This window comes from Triticum dicoccoides, chromosome 1A, assembly GCF_002162155.2.
Source record: "Triticum dicoccoides isolate Atlit2015 ecotype Zavitan chromosome 1A, WEW_v2.0, whole genome shotgun sequence".
Lineage (NCBI taxonomy): Eukaryota > Viridiplantae > Streptophyta > Magnoliopsida > Poales > Poaceae > Triticum > Triticum dicoccoides.
This window is the reverse complement of record NC_041380.1, coordinates 571031625-571053966: the sequence shown is the minus strand read 5'-3', so window position 1 is coordinate 571053966 and position 22342 is coordinate 571031625. Positions and strand designations below refer to the sequence as shown.

The following is a 22342-nucleotide window of genomic DNA, read 5'->3' as shown; positions in this document are numbered from 1 at the left end:
GTCTTCCACGAAACCCAATGGGGCTTTCGCTTCCCGTCCTTGCTTCCCCACCAAAATTTTCGGATTGACATATTGAGGTGTTCGCACAAACCTCGTGGCAATTTGAAACAGGACATGGAGAAGACCAGAACTGCTTGGGCGACTGCTTTCACCAAAACCTCTTTTCCTGCTGAGGACATTGTGCTCTCGATCCTCCCTTGCACTTTGCTCCATAGCCGATCCTTCAAGTATTTGAAAGCACCGTTTTTAGATGAACCTATATCCGAGGGCATACCTAAATATTTCTCATTTAGGGTCTCATTTGGGACTTGCAACACCGTTTTCACCTCTGTCCGGATACTGTCAGGAACCCCCTTGCTGAAATAAACCGACGACTTGCTGTAGTTGATACGCTGCCCTGAGGCCTGGCAGTATCTGTCCAGGACTAGGTTCACCTCGGTAGCCCCCGCACTATTTGCCTTGAAAAACAGCAGGCTGTCATCAGCGAATAATAAATGATTCACCGTAGGTGCTGAAGGCGCCACTTGTAAGCCACTCATGTTGGATGACTCACTTCTCGATTTTAACAGGCACGAAAGGCCCTCTACTGCTAGCAAGAACAAGTACGGAGATATCGGGTCCCCTTGTCTGATCCCACGTGTTGGTGTAAACTCCTCCAACCTCTTTTCATTAAACTGAACTGAGAAAGTTAACTAGTTGCTCCCGCCAACAAGTCTGGCGTTTGCGTTGCTATGGTGTTTGCTCCTGGGCCAAACAATTTGGGCCACGGCGTTTTCCTGTGGCCCAAACACCGTGGCCCGCGGCGTTTTGTCCCATATAGAGATGCAAGGCCCATGGAGAAACGCGGGACCAAACGTCACGGTCCGTGGCATCTCCCGTGTAACGTGAACGCCAGGGATGTTGGCATGACCACGAGAGGTCAGATCCGATTATTTTTTTCTTCTAGACGGGTTCAAACCGTGATTATCTTCTCGTTTACGGTCAAAGCAACAGTGATTTTGGTCACCCACTTGGCACAAATATCACTGTGCACTGCGCGTCTCCGCAGCCAGACCCCGGCTGCCCGCACCGCACGCCGTTGCCACGCACGGAACCACGGCACGGCACGCGGCGACAGACAGTCGATAGCAGGAGAGCCGGGGCACGGCCCTGCCCTGCCGTCCCTCCAGTTTGTTCCTCTGTCCTCGCCGGAACGGACAGCGCGCGCCGATCCGTCGACCTCACTCCGCGATGCCTGCCGCCACCGCCAGTGGGTGGGCGCGCAGGCCAGGCCGGCCGGGGCCGGGGTGCGGGCGTTGGAAAGGAACATGGCGGGGCAGGGCAGGTGCAGGGGTGGATCGTCGTCATCATGGCTGCCGCTGCACGGGCCCCGTCCGGTCAGTCCTTCTCGGTTGCCGGCCGTCCGGCAGGCGCGCCGGGTCTCTGGCTCCTGGGGAACGGAGACACACCGACCCATCGATCGATCCACCGAGCTTTTCACCTGGAAACCCTCGCGCCTAATTACTCATGCGGCCAAAATCATCAGCACGGACGAGTGGAGCAGCGATACTCGATCGGCCAGCGTGCACGGTTCCGTTGACGGCCTTGTGTGATCGACGACCGTGCGCGGCGAGTTATCTATCCAAGTCACCGGACGTGAGCTAAAGCATTTGGCACGCACGCACGCACGGTCACGGGGAAGTAGACCGCCTCTTACTCCCTCCTTTTCGATTTATAAGGCTCAATTAAAAAATCTCATCAACCAAGATAGATGATGAGTGGTGGAATATTTTTTGTAGTTTGCAAAAGCACTTAATTAATGATTTTGTTTTCCTTAAAAAGTTATGTTTACGAATGCATTAATTGCAATGCATGCATGCATAAAGTGTATGCATTGATCAGTTTTCTCTTAATACTTGCATGCAATGATTTAATGCACCTTAAAGTCTGAACATGTGATGGGAAATAACCAAATTAAACCTTATAAAATAGAAAAACTAAAATTCTAAGATAAGTCTTATAAACCGGAAAGATGAGTAGAATGCACCCGGTAGCGAGGTATAGTACGTAGCGTACTACGTCGGCATAGGCTTGGTGGTGCACAATTATGCTGGCAGCCGGAGCGGCAGCGAGCAGTGGATGAACAGAGCAGGCGCAGTGGAGTGGAGGTAGCTGGAGCGGCGCGCCAGGGGGAGTTAATGCGGTGCTCTCGAGCGCGCCCGTCGCACGGCCATGATGCCCGGCGAAGCGACCGAGCGGGGCGGTGATGATGCGCGCGTGGACGGACGGCCTCGGGGTGACAGACACACAGCAGCAGAGTATTAACGCACGCACGCTGGCTAGCTAGCCTTGCCGCTTCTAGTGGCCGGCCGTCGTAGATCGAGCGGGAGGGTTGCAGGTGATGCTGCCGCCGGCCCGCCGCCCGCATGCGCTGTCGCCTGGCCACCGCGCGCTCCATCAATTCCGAGCAGAGCTACCGGTGTGTGTTCCACATCGAGAATATGCGATGCGATCGCATTACTTGACCTTTGTCCCGTGTTTGGTGGTAACAGACTGTGGTAGTGGTACCAAGTGGTGGTTCGGTTCACCGATCGGCCAAAAACGGAGCTGTTCATGCCTGCGTACGTGGAACTATGCCCTCGGTTGCACAGACAAGTTCGGTAGCCAGCCGCACTGTGCCAAGAATGCGAAATGCCCGTGGAAAACGTAGCCAGCGTGTGTATACCGGCCATCATTCTGGCTGGTGCACCCACCACCACAGTTGCAGCAATTGATGTACGGACGCGGTGCATCAGCAGCAGAAATTTCGTGACAATCGCCATGCAATCCGGGTCAATACCCGGCCAAAGCCGGCGGCCTCTCGCCTCGCCTCCGGCTAGACGGACGGAAACAAAGTCCAGAGCGGCATGGCAAGGCGACGCGCCGGTGGGAGCATGGCGCGAACACGGCATGCCCACACCAGACCGGCTCGTGCACGGGGACGCGCGGCATGGGGCGGTGACGCCCACTACTCCGCACAAGTGCGCGCGCTGCGAGTGGCCGGCCAGCGACATACGTACATGGTGCACAAAACCTCGTGATAGTGAATACTATATTTGTTATGATTTAATTAATCTTGGCATTAGTTTTTTAGAAGTGATACTACCTCCATCCTAGTTTATTGGTCTTCTTTGTAATTTGTGTCAAATTTTGATCACAAAATTAACAAACAAAATATTAGTACATGTTACTAAAAATTACATTGTTGTGTTCGTATTTAAACCTAGTTTTCAATAATATTTTTTATGACATGCATTAACATTTTATTAGTTAAAAAAATAATATCAAAATTAGGCACAAAATACGAAAGGGGCCAATAAACCAGTACGGAGGTAGTACGTCGATCGTCCTGGAGCAATGAAGCACGTGTGCGGTTACCCTACCGAAGAGATGCGCCTCTTTCTCTGTCTCTGTCTCTTCATGTGGCTTGTAACCATCGCGTTTGTGCCGTGGGTCCTTCAGGGATATATATATGTACATCATCATTATCATTACCAACAAACATCAATTGTTACTGTTCATTTTTACAGTGTTTCTTTACACGTTATCACACCCGTATCTCTGTCGAGTGCGCTAGGCCACGAAACTCGCTGGAGAAAGTTGGAACGAACATGGCTGCCATATCTAAGAAAGAGTTTGTTGAACTTGTCGTCGATGGTTCTAACTATTTGTCATGTGCAATGGATATCAAAATCAATTTGATGACCAAGGGACTCAATTCCGCGATAACCACACTTGCCCCAAGAGACTTCATCTATATAGACATAAGAAGGTGTTCATCATTGCACTTCATTCAACATCATCTTCACCCTGACCTAAAGACAGTGTCTGATGGAAGAGTGCCATCTGACACTCTGAAAACTCCTTAAAGGAGAGATATGATCAACAAAGGGCGATCGTGTTGCCCGAAGCGCAGCGGGAATGGGCACTAATCCGATTCCAAGACTTTAAGTCTATAGTTGCGTGCAATTCTGTTGTTCATAAGATCAACTTTAAGTTGAGATCCTGCAATAGTGATATTTGAATTCAAAGCTTAAAAAATATCGTCCTGTTTGAACTCTTGTCGAAGTGTGTGATTGTCAATGGTGAGAAGTACTCCTATGTCTATATCTATGCGTAATGGAGGATAAACCAGAGTGCATATGCATCAACAGGAAAGTACTCCTACTAGTTTGGTGGCAGCAAGCAGTAGACAATTTCCCTTGCGAGTACCACCACTACCAACGGCTATTTCAATCCATTGATCGGCCAAAAAAGGGAAATTGGCTACGTAAGCGGGAGCATATTTTCGGCTGCACCTGCAACAGTGGAGTTTGTTTGTTGGAGCAAAGAAAAGAAGGCGAAATGCATGCCCGTGGAAAACGCCATAGCTACGCTACGGAGTACACGCTCGGTCGGCATTATTCCGGTGGGTGCACCAACCGCCACCGCAGCAGCGATCACTCAAGGCGCATGCACGGTCCCGGCGCACCCGCAGAAACTTCACGACGAACCGCCACGCGACCGACGCGGCGCACCCTCGTCCCCTGCACGCGCGCGCGGGCCGCCCATGCGCTGAGCGGACGCGCATGGAGCGGGGTGGCATGGCGCCAGAGCGGGATCGCGCTCGGGAACGGGCGTCCACTACCACCAGTCCACTATTGCGGGCGGCGTCGTCGCCGGTGATGGGCGCTGACCGCGACGACGCGGCATGAGCCGTCGCCGTCGCCGTCGTCAGCGACTCGGCGTGGGAGTGGTGGAGCCGCGGAGCACGGCACGGCGATGGGGGCGGGGCAGCTGGGCACGGGAGGGTGGTGGGTCTGGGAGGACGGAGGAGAGCGACGTGTGCGCGGCGCTGTCGGGTGGACTCGCGGGCCGGGTGTCTGCCTGCCGGTCGGGGTCGGTCCGTCCGTCCTTTGCCGTGCCGTGCCCCTGCGCCCCGGCCGGCCAGCGCGCCGTACGTGGCCGCCGCCACCACCCGCCATTACTTTTATCCCTCCGTCCGCCCCGCTCCGTTTCCCACGACGCGAGACAAGTGCGGCGTACGCCCACCCACCGGGAGGGAACAAAGGCCAGCAGCCATGGCCATGGATGATGGATCGAGCCGAGTACAGTCGCAGGGAATAATTATGGCCGAGACCAGCATCGAGCCAGGGAGTAAATTCCGTTCGTACTACTACTACGTGCAGGTGGGACCAAGCTTTGCAGGGCCCAGTCGCTGCGCGGGGGTGAAGGTGAAGTGAAGTGAAGCAAGCGAGCGTGCGTACAAAGACGAAGAGTGGCTGGCGCAGCGGCAGGTGTAGTATACGGATGATGATTATAAAACGCAAAAGGGTAATCCCCCTCGAGATCCTGTCGCTGCAAAGGAAAACCGGCTTTACTAATCACATCCGTATACTACACGAGTGTACTGTAGTACTCTTCCCGTTCCGAATTACTTGTCGCATGTATGAATATATCTAGATGTATTTTAGTTCTAGGTACATTCATTTCTGCGACGAGTAATTTGACTGTCATCCATGCTTAGCTTAGCAAGCAAATGCCATGCTAACCAAGCATAGATAGCTGCACTTGACCTTTTGACTCCGGGAACGAACGACCAGCACCCACACACACACACGGTCGCCGCGGCCGCACAGCGGATGATGCACACGTTTTCCTACCCATGTCCCCACCGCGAGCGAGCGAGCGAGCAAGAGCGAATAGGCAGGCTACGCGCACCCCCCGACGGACCCAACCCAACCCAACCCGACCCGGCCCGAGGAAAGGGGAGCAGAATAAAGAGCCGCCGGCCCGGTCGGCCACCACCACCACTCCCACTCTGCTTCTTTATCACGCCCCACCTCCCCTTCCCTCTCCGAGGCCAGCAAACAAAAAGAGCTCCTTTCCTCCTCGCCCTTCACCTGCCTCCTTCCCTCCCAATGCCGCCGCCCAAGCTCCAAGCGCGCGACTACATCGGCCTCGGCCCCGCCGCGCCCTCCGCTTCCTCCTGCTCCTCCTCCGCCTCGGGCGACGCCGGCCCGCACCTCGCCCTCCGCCTCGGCCTGCCCGGCCGCGACCACCCGGAGGCCGCCGTCGACGCCGCGCTCACGCTAGGGCCGGCTCCAGCTACTGCTCCCGTCCCTCACAGGGGCGGCGCCAAGCGCGGGTTCGCCGACTCGCTCGACCGCTCCCCTGCCGCTGCTGCCGGGGCTGCCGGGGAGGAAGACAAGCACAAGGGCGAAGCCGCCGCCGCCGGAGCCGGAGCTCCTCCAGCCGCCAAGTAAGTTTTCTTTTACTATTTCGAGCTCCAGCTTGAGCTTGGCTCCTTTGTTGCTGCGGTTTTAGCTAGCTCGTTGGATATGTGCATCTGCTACATTTCATTTCGGCAGCTTGGTTTAATTTTGGATTGCTTCATAAGCAGCAGCAGCAGCAGTGTCCAATAATAGTGACACCTCGCTTGATTTGCTTGCCGAAATGTCAGTGCAAGACCAGCACGAGAGGATGTTCCCTGCTAAAACTGGCCACTCAACAGGTTTCTGTTATCCTGTGACCAGCCGGGTTTGTTGCTTATCTTAATTTGGTCCGATCTGGTCTGGCACTCAGTGTTATGCACTATGTATGTATGGCGCAAGTAATAGTGATGCTTCTCTTATTTTCGTGCTCAAGTGACCGGTTTTAAAAACCTACTACTCTGAATCTGAAAGTACCCGGGCTATTACATTCTAACCTAAGAAGACCGACCCTCGTTTTTGTTGCTCAGACATGCGCCTAAGGAGGAATTACCACCAAAGTGAGCCAAGTGACTTGTGAGTTAAACGCATAATAGCACGTCCCCTGCTAAAACTGTCACTTAACCGGGCTCTGTAAGGGGAAGGGGGGAGTTGCTTATCTTAAAATAACTGAGTTGTACGTGTTTGATAAGGGGAAGGGGGGAGTGCCCAATGATCCGAATGTTGGTTGCATGTTTAAAACCATTCATTGCATGTTTAAAAGTTAAACCATGTGTTTCGGTTGATGTTTTGTTTGATCTGGTCTAATACCAAGTGTTATGCACTCTGTAGGGCACAAGTTGTTGGATGGCCGCCTGTTCGGAGCTACCGTAAGAACACGCTAGCCGCCAATGCCACAAAGACCAAGGCGGAGAACAAAGGTAGAAGCGAGGCAGGGTGCTGCTATGTCAAGGTCAGCATGGATGGAGCCCCGTACCTAAGGAAAGTCGATCTTAAGACTTACTCCAGCTATGACAACCTTTCCCTGGAGCTGGAGAAGATGTTCAGCTGCTTCATCACTGGTGGGTGTTGCTCTTTTCATTTAATCCATCTCCTTTCTTGTTTCTTCTAGATGCAAGTTACTATTATTAAGTAGGTTAATCTCTAGCCTGAGCAAATAGGAGGGTAGGAATGACATTTCCAGATGGATTTTCTGGTTGCTGAAGATCTTGAGAAGATAAAAGATGCATGAATACTTGCGAATCCCACTAGCTGAACTATGGTTTCCAAGCCTAGTCAATGACCAGTAACTAGTTACTAACTAGGTTAACTTAACATCATTTTCAGAAGGGAGAATTTTTTTTTAGAGAAGTAGATTGCAAATTGAGTGCTATAGACTGGTCTTCCCTAAATGACAGGAACTAACACAAAAGCAAAGCAGTAGCATATGCCATTAACAACATTCCTTACGTATTAGGAGCAAAGGAAGCAAATTTTGGTAACCTGGGTTCAGTTAACTCTGAAGATATGCAATGTTTACAGTATTTTTCATTCTGCCTCAATAAGTATCATTTCTATCCTTACTTCTGGAACTTTTCTTTTTGACTGTGAACTGTAGGGCAACTAAAGCTGTTTTCTCTTTCTCTGAATTAGATGTGTGTTTCAAGGAAGCATGTTTATATTTAAAGTTGTGGCGTTACAGGCAAAAGTAGTTCCTGCAAAACTTCGACGAGAGACAGGCTCACTGATGGTTCTAGGGCTGATGCTCTTCAGGACCAAGAGTATGTACTTACCTATGAAGACAAGGATGCTGACTGGATGCTTGTTGGTGATCTTCCTTGGGAGTAAGTTCCTGAATTTTGTGGTTTGTGAGATCCATGCACTTTAACATGCTTTTATGATGGCTTATTGTTGTATTCTTCTCTTACATGCACCTCAACTTAGTATGCTTTTATGATGTCTTACTATGGTATTCTTCTCGCACATACAGTATTGCTTTTGCTGTTGTCTGTTTATGTAACTTTGGTAGAACTTTGGAGATCTTGATAAGTTGATAGTAGAGTCATGAACTTGCTATTCTTTATGTAACTTTTGTAGAACTTTGGAGATCTTGATAGTAGAGTCATGAACTTTATAGAATTTTCAACATGGTAGCCTAGACTTTTACCACGAGTGGTTTACCCTTTACACTGGCCTTTTGGAGATGATATCTGGAGGTAGCCAAAAATTTGCAGCACAAACTCTGCACTAGATGGAAGTTTGAGATGCCCCCATGAGTAAAATTTGCTATTTGGGTAATCAAGTCTTCCTATTTCTCCCAGAAGCTTTGCTTGCCCTCCTATATTGCCTCCGGCCTTTGCGTCATGGATGGACACTGCCCTTCTGTGAATCAGTGTTCTGTTTGGCTAACATGTGGATAGGTTAGGTATACTGTGAACAATTGATCATTTGAGGAAACTGTATGAATAGAGAATTACATGCATCCTAGTAGACAGGCTTATTTTCCTAGCATTATTGACATTAACAGTACAGATTGATTTTGTGAAAAAACATCTTTTGGGAATTTAGGTATCCATTTATTAAGAGATAATGCACAATGTATATACACTGTTTTGGCCTTTTACTCCCTCACCTTTATCTGTGTATCTTTCTGTATGCTATTTATTTTTTTCCCTATGCACAACCTATGCCGTATAAATTGTTTGAATGACTGGTCATGCATTTTTAGCTATTTATGTATGCTTACTATCATTCAATCATTTGCAGCTTGTTTACCACTACTTGTCGGAAACTGAGAATCATGAGAGGCTCTGATGCTGCTGGAATGGGTATGTATGTTCACACACATACTATCATGTCTCTTACATTTCTCCATTTTTGCTTTTGAAGATTTTGTTAGAATTGTTTTTACTTCCATGTGAAATTTGTGGCTCCATTCTTTGTCATGGTTTTAGTATATCTTTAGTTTCATGGTGTGCTGGTATTCCTGATTACTAAACCAGTCCTTATCGTGGACTCGTGGTGATTTCACGTGAAAGAAAAGGCTCTAAAATACCATTTTGAACAGACTTACAATCTGACCATGATGTTGTTCTTAAAAAGATATATCCGGCAGAAAAAACACTGATCTTTAATCATATGTGAAATCCTATGAAATACTAGTTATAATTTGTATCTGGTAATTTATATTACACTTCTTGACCAACATAAAGTAGTACCTGTATGCAATGTTCATTTTAATAGATCACTTCACTTGTGATGGGCTGGAATCGGACCAGCCACATATCAGCCAGAAACTTAAAACAGAGTTAAGGCAAAAATCTGGATATACTGCAGAGGTTCATGGTTTAATTTGTCAAATCATGGATCAAGTCCCTTGATAAGTTAGATCTGGATAGCTTAAAAACTAAATTCGTTTGCCACTTCTGTTCTTTTCGAAGAGGAGGATTACCCCCGGCCTCTGCATCAATCGATGCACACTGCCATCGTTCGCCATTTCTGTGAACTGAAATAAAAGTGCCTTGAGGCATCATCCTCCATATCATACAATTAGAGGGTACCGACTAGGCGACTACTCTCTAGTTCTCTCTTTTAGCCGCCGTATCTTTTTGTTCCCGTCTGCATATCGTTCGACAGTTATCTGTTTTATTATCGATCTGATCTGAAGTGTATATACCATCTACTTGCAGCCCCAAGATAGCTGGAACCGACCGGCCAGAACAAACAGGAGGCGTCCGTCCGTCCTGGTCTCTCCTCCTCCTGAAGTCTTCTGTCTGAATCACGCAAGTGTGGAATTTTGAGTTAACGCTGCAAGGCGCCGCTGAAGGGTGCGAAGGTTGTCTCAACTCTCTGAAAGTGTCTGCGCTGCTGCTAGTTTATCTGTCTACGTGTGTAGTGGAATATGTGCGTCCTACTGTAAAACAATCCGTTTTTGGCCTCGCCGTTGTAGATGGTCCCTTTTGGTTCATGAAAGATCGCCGCCTGTATGATGATGCTTTCGCCTATGCTCTTACATATATATTTGAAGTCAAGTCGTATTTTATGAAAATTGGCGCAAATGGATCCATCTTGTGCTGTGCGCGGAAGCAAATCTAATTTAGTTACCGTGAGAAGTTACTATGATAATATTCCTCGAGCATTTTTGGCTCTAACTGGCTGCTAGAGCCAAACAGCAAAGCGTGTGGCAAAAGAATAGGTGTGCTTGGATACGAATATGTTTGGTTGATTATCCTGTTCTTCTTCAGCAAGAGAAGGACCCAAAGCTGCGTTATAGTATATCTGTGTACTGGACGGGCTCACCTGAAAAGAAAGACGGAGAGTAAAAAATCCTGGAAAAATCATTCATCAGAAGAAAAAGTACTAGAAAATGCTACAAAAGACAGAGACATCTAGCTATTGATTTGGTTGATCCCTCAATCAAACGACAAACAACCACCATCGGATCTTCTTTTGACCTAACAACCCCGACAAATCAAATCTTCTCAGCGCCACCTCTTCCCTACCGTACGCCGCCCCGGTTCCTCTCCTCTCCTAACCTAACCTAACCTAACACCAAGATATGGCCGCTGCGCCCTTGCGCCACTGCCTCCACAACGTCCCACCAGCCTCACGGCCTTGCTCCAATCTTGATATTCCATGGAGGCAACGGGAAGGGAGAGGCAATAATCTAGGCTCCAGCATTCTCTGCTAGGCGGCTCCCAGGGCAGCGATTGCAGCGACCGGCAGATGTTGCATTCCGTCGGATCCTCAAGTCGCCCGTAAGTATAGCACTGCAAGCGAATTTCTACCCCCTCCGTCGAAAACCCGTAATTTCCAACTGACATCAAATTAACGCCAAACTACGCAAATAACCAGTTTATGCACCGGCACAGATTTCCATGTTCTTTTGCCGCATGGAAAGGCAGAAAAATGTGCCTGCAAGGAGAAAACACATGGACAGAAGGAAATGTCAATTTGTGGCTAGAGTATTGATGGACTTTCTTGGTCCTCAAATTTTGTTCACCGATGTTTATTTAGATTAAACTAGCCCCTTTTGTTCCATTGCAAATCGTATTGAATTGTTGTGCCTTATTGTACACTGATATGTTACCTTCTTGCCGTGTATACAGAGGCTGAGAGAATGAGTACGATATGGAGATGGGGTGAGGGACGGACGGGCAAGAGAACAGATCGAGAGGAGCCAGCCGCCAGAGGAGGCGGCTCAAGGTCTGTTTGGTGATGTTTCCGTAGAGGTGTAACTGACAGCATTTTCGGTGTTTCTGACACTGAACAATTCCATGTGTATTTCATCATTACTGCTCCAACAAACTGATTGACTTCCCATGTCTAATTACAGTACTACCAAATTGACCTGTTTTCTTCCTTAGGTTCTGCATATGCCAAAGCAGGGGTAGGCAGCTTATTTTGCACAGGGTGGTTAAGGGCTCAAGGCAAAGTGTCTTTTAGTTGCTGGCACACTTTTATACAGATATTTTTCGATATTTTAGTACTGTATTCAACGAAGACTTGATCAAAATGATAATGAGACAACATACGCAGGCCTTTTGTCGCTTTGATGCTACGATCCTGCAGCTTCAGATAGGGCTGCTATTGCTGTTTAATTATATAGGTTGCACCAATGGTAGTGATTGTTTCAGAACAAGAAAGAATTCTAGGATGAGCACCTTTATACATTCCTTATTACTATGGCCAATACATTACATGTCTTTTGTGGTTTTACAAACTTGTACAGAATGATTTCTACATCATACATTGCGCCACTCCAAGAAAAGACTCCCTTGCTGTGCCGATTTAACGACTCAAGAGTTGTTTGACTAAACTGCATATACCATTTATGGAAATTGTTATGCCCAGTTCGATGCTCTGCCTCATTATTCTTTTACTTTCTAATTATTTACATTTTGTTGCAGAATAACATATTGGATGACAAATTTCTTTAGCATCTCCATCTGACTTCAAGAAAGTGCTTATTGAAACCTGAAACATATAGAAGTAACCAACCGAGATTATGCCAACTTCTTTTAAGTGGAAGATCTGTATAGCTTCTATTGAGGGTGCGTGTCAGATAAATCATTGCACAAAGCATCAAGGTACAGATTAGACTACCTTCTGTACAAATATCAACCACTTTTCCATTTTATTTTTCAGGCTGACATTATGGCTGCAAGATTTATCTCCCTTGGAGTATTGAACTTAAAAACATGATAATGACATGTTCTTGTAACGTCACGATGATGACATGTTAGTGATAGAGTACTGCTTAAATGTCCCACGACATCTTCATGTCTCACTGATTAATATTTACAATTACATAATTTTATATTGATAGGATAACAAAGTAGAACTTCTCTCAAATCGTAGTATACATCAAAATATTTGGTGATGAAAAACAGAATATTCAGAGATAAGGAAGAGATACATGTAGCTTTATATGTAATTTCTCGCTTCACCTACTTTTCAATCAAGCTGGTGCAACTACTACTCATAGCTGTCCTGACAATTGACTGAGTTTCTGTATGTGTGACGAGGGGTTGATATTGTGGCCTCTTGCGTTCTGATGATTACCAGGTTCAAAAAGAACAAAGGATATTGACACACTACTCGTGGTAGAGTTTGATATCGTGATCTCTTGCGGTATGAAAATTATTTGGTTTGAAGATATCATAAGATACACTCCTGGGAGGGTTTCATAAAGACGGGTATGTGTACTTCCAAATTTAGCTAGATCAATTTTCATTATCTTCTACTGTGCCCTGTGTTCTATGCTTGTAAGTTTCTTGCAGAATTTGATTTTAGGTTCATGTATTTTGAACGTACCATGATGAAGATAATCAAACAACACGCTTTTTTCAACTCAAATTATGGATTAACTTTGATATATGACAGAAAGTAGTATTTTGGTTCCCTTCCGAAATAATGAATTCAGAGGCGTTAAAATCTCAAAGTACTTACTCTACAATTGAGTCGATAAAAGGCTTCACTTTCAGGCCATTGTTAGAAATCATCCCAATTTACATTGACGAAGGTCAACCCTCTATTTTTAGTACATTGAAATCTATACCTACTAATAAAGCAAGGTGTGTTTCGCCAATTTTCATCCATTCACAGCCAAAAATATTTTTTTTCTGTCCGAGGTGGTACTAAATTATTATGCGTTCGTCTGCTAGAAAAAAAGTTTTTTTCCAGAATTTCGTATGTGGGCCACAGTGCGAAGCCAACCCACTTATTTTTCTGCCCACACAACTGGGAAAATTCTATTTTCTGTACAAGGCGATAAATAGTCGGAGCTTCGCATAGGACAACCAATAATGGACTTGCCCATTTTTCTTTTTTTCTGTGTTTTACTTCTATTTTCATTCTCCTCCCCCTATCTCTTTTTTCCCGTCCAAGTTTATTTTTCTTATAGAATTTATTTCATAAATTCAAAAGTCTCAAAAAATATTCAGAATTTCAACAAAAATCAAGTTATAGAAAATATTCAGAATCTCAATAAAAAATATCAAATTTTAGAAAATGTTCAGAATTCCATTTTTTTTGCTATTTCGAAAAATATTCAAAACTTGAAAAAGTTTCCCATTTTTTCAAAAACTTCTATTGTTTTTCAAAATTGTTCAAGATTTCAGAAAAGAAAATGGCATTTTATAAAATGCTACAAATTCGAAAAATATTCTTGTTTTAGTGAAATTTTCATAATTCGAAATAATGTTGAAAGATACACATTTTCGAAAAATGTTATGAATTTTCAACACATGGTCTCATTCTAAAAAATGTTCATGTTTTTATAAAAAAAGTTGGTGTTTTCAAAAAATGTTTGTGAATTTTAAAAGATGTTCCTGTTTCAATTTTTTTTCTGAAAGTGTGCATAATTTTAAAAAAACTGTTCAGGATTTTAAAAATGGTTCATGTTTCCTATAATATTCAGAAACTTCATACCTTAACATTCCCTCGATCGAAAGGAAAAATAGATTGAATAATTCATGGGCTTTGTCTGGCGTACGAACGTAACAAAACTCTTAAATGCCCTCGATCCATGAATGGAAAAATAGCGGATTGATTACTTCACACCCGGCGAAACTGAGGCTAAATGTTTTTTTTTTCACGTGCACGCACGGTTTTGCTTGCACATATAATTCTCACTAACTTTAAATGCACACTATTTTTTCTCCGTTGTAACGTACGAGCATATGTGCTAGTATTTCCAAATAAGGATTATATTCCTCACTTTATGGTGAAATAGTTGCATCGATAGTATGCCACTTATTTTTGTAAAATTCATTCGTCCTATCTCAAGATCCCATTCTACACATTGATGTAAGCATCTGCCCTACGTTGCCATGTCATTCGCTTCTTGTCCTAATGTTTTGCCCTCTCTTCACCAAGCACGCCTGGCCCTCATGGAGCCCGACTTCGTCCAACTGGCCGGTGATTTCTTTCATCACCATGCGGACCTCTTTGGATTCAACCGGTCCTTCATCGTGCTTCTCCCTTAGTCTGATTTCCCTACGTTGGCAAAGAACTTCAGACACATCTCTCTTCGAAACTAAGCCTTGACCTAGTGACTCCAAACTCCTCTTTGGTTCATCCAGAACATATGAGGTTTCTCAAAGGGAGGTGCATATCTGAAAATTTCATCTTTGCGGCTGAGTTGGTTCAATGCTGCTAGAAGTGCGCATGCCCGCCGCCGTGCTCAATCTTGATTTCCAGAGAGCTTTCTACTCCATCTCATAGTTGGCTTTTGACCGTGCTCGATGCAAAAGGTTTCCATCCCCAACGACATTGTTGGTGTTGAGTTTTCTTTTGAGGAATATCGCCGGTTATTGATCAAGTATAATCAAGAGAGAGTGCCTCCCAGATACAATCCGGGGTTACATGAAAAATAGAGTCGCTAGAGGGCTCACAAGATCTAACTAGAATATGTGCCGCGACATTCGACAAACGATTTACATGACTAAAGCGAACAAACGAGAAGAACGACGCCAACTCCTTGATATCAACAGTGATGAGCCCCATCGGCGAGTGATCAACCGTCGAAGCATTGGTTCTCTGGATATTGGAGTTGAGTTCAAGACCCTGCCAACGCAGTATTAAGAAAATGATTCCGTGGCTTATATAAATCCCACATCTAAAGACTAAATAAGCCTAGACGTGAGGGGGTGTTGAAATATATTGTCCACCTCTCTCCACCAGTTTGGACTTTTGGTTGCGTTGGTTAGTGCATGAAGCTGAACATGGTATCATGGCCTAAGGTCTTGAGTTCAAGTCCTTAGGCTCTATACCATGTTGAACTTCATGCACTAGCAACGCAACCAAAAGTCCGAATTGATGAAAAGAGCTAGTCAATCCACATATACACTTCAACAATTGGATCTCAGACCACATCACATCTAGCCGCTCCGCCATCATCCTCAATGTCATCCCGGCAAGTGGATCTCATGCAAACATGTGGTTCAGTAGGGTGACCCCTTGTCACCATTCCTCTCTGTAGCGACCCGACCCGGTAAGGATCGAAGTCTCCGTGCTTACCGTGCTAGTCCCTGGATTGACTTGCTAGCACGCACAGTACTCTGTGAAATAACAGAAATAACACAGATCTCTTTATTACATCGACAGTTCAGGGGCAATAAAATTTATTACGAGGATATAGCATAAGGCCAAATAAACCAAATATTGCGGAAGCATAGAAGTAAATGAGTCCATCAACTCCATGGGCAAAAGCTGAGTGTAGAACATCGACCTAGAGCACCTTAATCCTCTTTGGATATATCTGCAACGTGATAAGTTACAACCTTATAGGTCGATACATTGAATGTACTAGTAAGTCACGTCATAAGAGTATTATAATCCTACTTGTACATGCAATTTGGTTGGTGGAAAGCTCTAAGTTAAATTTTGCATAAAGCTAATTTTTTCCTAGTACAAAAGATATTATTCTACCACTACAAAATAGCAAAATAGCATATGATTGAGATGGTACCCCCATCACAATCTATTCCCAAAGTTTAATTAAACCCAAATGATTAAGTTAAGGGTGATGAGATATCCCGGCATTTCCACTACTAGACGCTCAAGATGTCCATAACCGGGGACACGACTAATCGATTAGGTTGACACTCTATAAAGGTTGCGCACTTTTCCCCACAAGACTCGACCGCCTCCATGATCGAAAGATCGAGACATATTCTTTCGAAAGTATTCCCCCTTAACCCATGAATAGGTCGGTGCACATACATATTCTACATCAGCTAGCGTATCCCGGAAGGGGTCACACTATCTACTCAACTAAGTCAGAGCCTATAATGGCTTATGGCTGCACACGTAAATTTCTAGACATGAAAACACGTTTGATCCCTTTGATCCTGAGCGGATGGACCACTAGTGTGCACTCACATGGATTCCCCATGAATGCTCACACTGCACTTCGCCACCATTCAAACCAATTCCGCCCAGGTGGTTCATTAATTATCTTAGGTCCTGTTTACTATACTGTCACTCATACTTTATCATGAATCACTCCCCAATCCACGTCTACATTTCCGAAGCAATATGATATACAACGGTGGCGACAATGTTGTAAGGTTCAGACCTACCTCAATGAAATATTGGGTGTAAAGCATAGCCATCCGACATCAATTTCTATCATACAATCCTACTACAGAGGACTAAGTGCATATAAAAACATGATCAAGATGTAAACTTGCCTTGGTACTGCTGATTTAACTCTAGAGAATGATAGTACACGGCTTCGCACTTCAGACAATCTATCGTCAAAGTAAAAAAACATACATAAGCAATCGCATTAAAAAACATACATAAGCAATCATTTCCGAGAATCAAAATAACATGCAACATGCAAAGACTCAGAAAATCCAAATGAAAATTCAACACACTTAACTTGAATGAAAATTTCTAAGTGCAAAAACAACATGTGACATATGGTTCGGAATGTGATGTGAACTAAAGTGCATACAAGGCATATTAGTAAAACTATCATGGACACATCCTAATTGTGTAAAATAATTGTGACAATGGTCCAAGTTATAGGATTTGTCTACGGTGACAAAATGCAAAAAGAATCAATTCAAACGGGGCTAAGGTTTAGGAGATATGGCAGAACCCATCTTTACAAACTTTTGATAATTTCAAAATGCAAAAAGAATCAATTCAAACGGGGCTAAGGTTGAGGAGATATGGCAGAACCCATCTTTACAAACTTAGCCCCGTTTGAATTGATTTGTAAAGATGGGTTCTGCCATATCTCCTAAACCTTAGCCCCGTTTGAATTGATTCTTTTTGCATTTTGTCACCGTAGCCAAATCCTATAACTTGGACCATTGTCACAATTTTTTCACACAATTAGGATCTGTCCATGATAGTTTTACTACTATGCCTTGTGTGCACTTTAGTTCACATCACATTTCGAACCATATGTCACATGTTGCTTTTGCACTTAGAAATTTTCTTGCAAGTTAAGTGTGTTGGATTTTCATTTGGATTTTCCGAGTCATTGCATGTTGCATGTTATTTTGATTCTCGAAAATGATTGCTTATGTATGTTTATTTACTTTGACAATAGATTGTCCGGAGTGCGAAGACAAGTACTATCATTCTCTAGAGTTGAACCAGTAGTACCAAGCAAGTTTACATCTTGATCATGTTTTCATTACCTATGTTTTTTGGGTTTTTATCACTTATGCCATCGGTTGTGTCCCACTACTCAGTTTTGCCACTAGGAATTTCAACTGCTCAAAAATGCCATCGCTTTGTTAAACACATGCTCAAAAATGCCACTGGGCATCATTATTGTGATCTCAAATCTCTTTTGCCATGTCATAATGACATAAATATCTATGGACCAACATGTCAGCTCTCCCTCTATCTCACTACAATAAAGTGTGGGGTCCACTTGATCCCAACGGCATTCTTATTTTCCTGTAAAATTATTTGCTTGGTTACTCCTGACAAGTGGGGCCACACTTATCATTGTGAGATAAAGAGAACTGACATGTGGGTCCAGGTTTATTTTTGTCATATAACATGGTCAACGGGTTTGACGTGAAAATAACAACGTCTAATGGCTTTTTGAGCAAATATCTAATGAAACAATGGCATTTTTGAGATATCTAATGGCATTTTTGAGCAAGCATCTCACGGTTCGATGGCATTTTTCAGTATGTGTAACTTCTAATGACAAAACTGAGTAGTGAGACACAACTAGTGGCATAAATGATTAAAAACCCATGTTTTTATATGCACTTAGTCCTTTGCGGTAGGATTGCATGATAGGAATTTATGCCGGATGGCTATGCTTTACACCTAGTAGTTCATTGAGGTAGGTCTGAACCTTACAACATTGTCGTCACCGTTGTATATCATATTGCTTTGGTAATGTAGATGTGGATTGGGGAGTTATTCATGATAAAGTATGAGTGACAGTGTAGTAAACATGACCTAAGATAATTAATGAACCACTTGGGTGGAATTGGTTTGAATGGTGGCGAAGTACGTGGGAGCATTCATGGGGAATCCATGGGAGTGCACACTAGTGGTCCGTCCGCTCAGGATCAAAGGGATCAAACGTGTTTTCATGTGTAGAAGCTTACGTGTGCAACCACAAGCCATTATGGGCTCTGGCTTAGTTGAGTAGATAGTGACCTCTTCCGGGATAGGCTAGCTGATGTAGAATATGTAGGTGTACCGGCCTATTCGTGGGTGAAGGGGGAATACTTTCGAAAGACTATGTCTCGATCTTTCAATCATGGAGGTGGTCGAGTCTTGCGGGGAAAAGTGTGCAACCTCTATAGAGTGTCAACGTAATTGATTAGCTGTGTCCCCGGTTATGGACATCTTGAGCATCTAGTAGTGCAAATGCCGGGAGATCTCATCATCCTTAACTTAATCATTTGGGTTTAATTAAACTTTTGGGAATAGATTGTGATGGGGGTACCATCTCAGTCATATGCAATTTTGTAGTGGTAGAATAATATCTTTTGTACTAGGAAAAAACTAGCTTTATGCAAAATTAAACTTAGAGTTTTCCACCAGCCAAATTGCATATACATATAGTTTCATTATACTCTTATGATGTAACTTACCAGTACATTAAATGTACTGACCTATATGGTTGCAACTTATCACGTTGCAAATAAATCCGACGAGGATTAATGTGCGATAGGTTGATGTTCTACACCCAGCTTTTGCTCGTGGAGTTGATGGACTCATTTACTTCTATGCTTATGCAGTATTTGGTTTATTTGGCCTTATGCCATATCCTTGTAATAAATTGTATTGCTCTTGGACTATCGATGTAATAAAATGATGTGTGCATGTTATTTCTGTTATTTCATCGAGTACTGTGTGTGCTAGCAAGTCGATCCAAAGACTAGCACGGTAAGCACAGAGACTTCAATCCTTACCAGGTTGGGTCACTACACTCTTCATCCTGGTCGTTGACATTCTTCAGCGTCTTGTGATGGCCATTGGTGCCAACGAAAGGCTCCAACACCCCTCATGCCCATCCTTCCCTATCCCGTGCTCCAGTATGCTGATGACATGATGTCCCTTTTGCGGGATTACACACTCAAGTTATTAGGCTCAAGGCTTTGCTTTACTCCTAAGCTCAAAGCGTTAGCCTGGCACTGAACTTCGATAAATGTATGTTTCTGCATATAAATGTGCAACATCCCATCTGCCTTGATCGGCAAGAGATGGACCGGAATTCATATAGGTACTAGAGCAAGCATGCGCTGGGAGGGGTGGTGAAGAAAGCCTCGCATACCTACCCAAAAACTGCCAGATCTAAGATTGACCTAGGGTCAGGTTATGCATAACATCTCATACACATCCAAAATCGCAAACATGAAGCCAAAAATGGGGAAGCCAAGCCCGCAGAGGACGTGCTTGTTGGGAAACATAGTGGAAAACCAAAAAAATTCACACTACGAGTACCCAGGAACAATATGAAGATGCATATGGGTTTGGATCAACGATCGTTACCGACTCCAGGAGTCTAGCGAAAGTAGACGAGTCGGTGTAGATCGTACTTGGAGTCCCTCAAATATCGATGAAGATCCCATGAACCGGGGAAGACCAAAAGCATGACCTCTCTACTTGGTTGCAAGCGTACGGTCTTCACGATCCGGCAGCGCTTCGCCGTCCAGAGCTAATCATCGCCAGAGAATTAGAGGGAGGAGATTAAAACCACATGGGGCTGCTAATTATGAGGATTAGAGGTGGCTAGGGCTAACTCTAATTAGTCAACTAGGAACAATAAGAACTAGAACTAGATCAACTAGAGAAGGCTCCAAAACTTATGTTCACTATTGGGCACCAAACCACCACTATATATAGGTTAGAGGGGAGAAGGAGGGCTGCCACCCTCCTTGGGGCATCCAACCAATGGGAGGAGGAGTTGGACTCCTCCCACACTCCTATTCGGCCTCCTTCCTTAGGGAAGGGGCGCCTCTCCCCACTTGGGCCCTTGTGGCCCAAGTTGCTTTCCACCTATTGGTCTTTTAAGGCCCGTTGATATTTAAATTAAATATAAAATGTTTACTTCTAGACTATTATATATATATGTATGTATATAATTTAACATCCCAAAAACATTTTCCACCTATATATAATTAATCGGTAATACCCGGTATTACCTGATATTCATCTAAACCCTTCCGGTGACCTTGAAACGCTTTCGGAACCTCTTGAAACTATTCTGGATATTAATGAAACAATTCCAAAATTATATTCTCATTACTCTCGTACCACTAACACTCAGTAGATCGTGATTACCTTAAGCTTGTGACCCCATAGGTTCGGTAAATCATAGACATGAACGAAACCCCTTCGTTTAATGACCGATAGCGGAACCGTGGGCATCCATATTGGTCCCTATGATTACACGAATGATATCCGAGTGAACTTTTGGTTTTCATGTGATGTTCCCTTTACTTCGGGATACTTTACAAAATCCGGTGTGCATCGGTATCCCCCTGAGTCATCACCATGCTCACTATAACTCTCGTTATCGGTTTTGTTCTTCTTTCTCGTTAAGGTGTTCCCGCATCCCCGTGACGTAGTCACCCGTGTCTGGCCAGTCGTTGATGGATGACATCACACCGAGAGGGCCCTAAGAATATCTCTCCATCACCAGAGGAGCAAATCCCACTCTCGAGCTATCTAATCACTTGTCAAACTTTGCAGTGAGCCTGAAAGTTGTCGTTATGATCACCTTGTTACAGATGACGTTTGAGCAACCTCAAAGCCCACCGTCTGGTAGGAAGTGACCGAGACACTCTCATGATCTGAGGAACTAAAACACATGCTAACACTCCGTGTTATAATAGATGATTTCAAACGATATAATCACAAAGTATAACAGACATGTATTGGGTCGATTCAATATGACCGTTCTTCTAACGTCATACCCTCAATGTTGTTTTAGTACTATCGTTACACTTAACGATATCCTAAGATCCAGAAAGCATGATCACCAACAACACTTGAGCCAGTCTTAGAGGCGAGACTGGGACCTATTGTTTACCGTTTATCATTTCACACGTGCATATGAGTTTTCCACTGAATCGCATATTTCAGGATCGTAGCAGTTATAACATGAAATATAAACTCTTAATTATGAATAATAGAAATATATAATACAATATTATTGCCTATAGGGCATATTTCCAATAGTGCTTGACCAGAAATACCGTTTGATACTGGGATGAATGGGGAACCGTGAGCCCCTCCACCAAAAAGATAGGGTAATTTTGTGTAAGAATCTTAGAGCGAACAAGATTGTCTAGTCGTTCCTGCGAAACCAAAGATTCTGGCCATTGCAGTGCACCGGAGTTCCACATAAGCCCAAAATTGAGCGGCTAGCGGGTTCTTTCCCTTCCCGCTCTGACCTAGCGACCGTATTCTTCTTTGGGGCCATCCATAAAGTGCACCTACCTCACAAGAGCAATGTGGGAGGAGAAGGATGCCTAGAGGCTAAGAAAACAAAAGGGACATATACTGCCTTCACCACAGTTAGAAGAGAAACTTCATAGGCAAGACGAGACCATCTGGGGAGACGAAAAGGATCGACCATTAAAGGATCCGAAGGGGCATCATGGCCCGTAATTCACTGGAGGAAACATAATGTTTAGGAGGAGGGTCAT

The 22342-nt window shown here is 44.5% G+C and overlaps 1 protein-coding gene and 1 long non-coding RNA gene across 2 annotated transcripts; both read left to right on the top strand.

Moving 5' to 3' along the window:
* The first annotated feature begins 5815 nt into the window (after window positions 1-5815).
* Window positions 5816-10262, top strand: LOC119291498 (auxin-responsive protein IAA19-like). Its single transcript, XM_037570264.1, has 5 exons — window positions 5816-6259; window positions 7041-7270; window positions 7891-8032; window positions 8955-9016; window positions 9878-10262. Exons 1-5 carry the CDS (start codon window positions 5919-5921, stop codon window positions 9886-9888), a joined length of 786 nt encoding a protein of 261 aa, XP_037426161.1. The 5' UTR covers window positions 5816-5918; the 3' UTR covers window positions 9889-10262.
* Window positions 10263-10765: 503 nt separating this feature from the next.
* LOC119337042 lies at window positions 10766-12875 on the top strand. Its single transcript, XR_005163020.1, has 4 exons — window positions 10766-10945; window positions 11297-11393; window positions 12098-12277; window positions 12756-12875. It is a non-coding gene; the product is annotated as an uncharacterized LOC119337042 (long non-coding RNA).
* Window positions 12876-22342: the final 9467 nt, after the last annotated feature.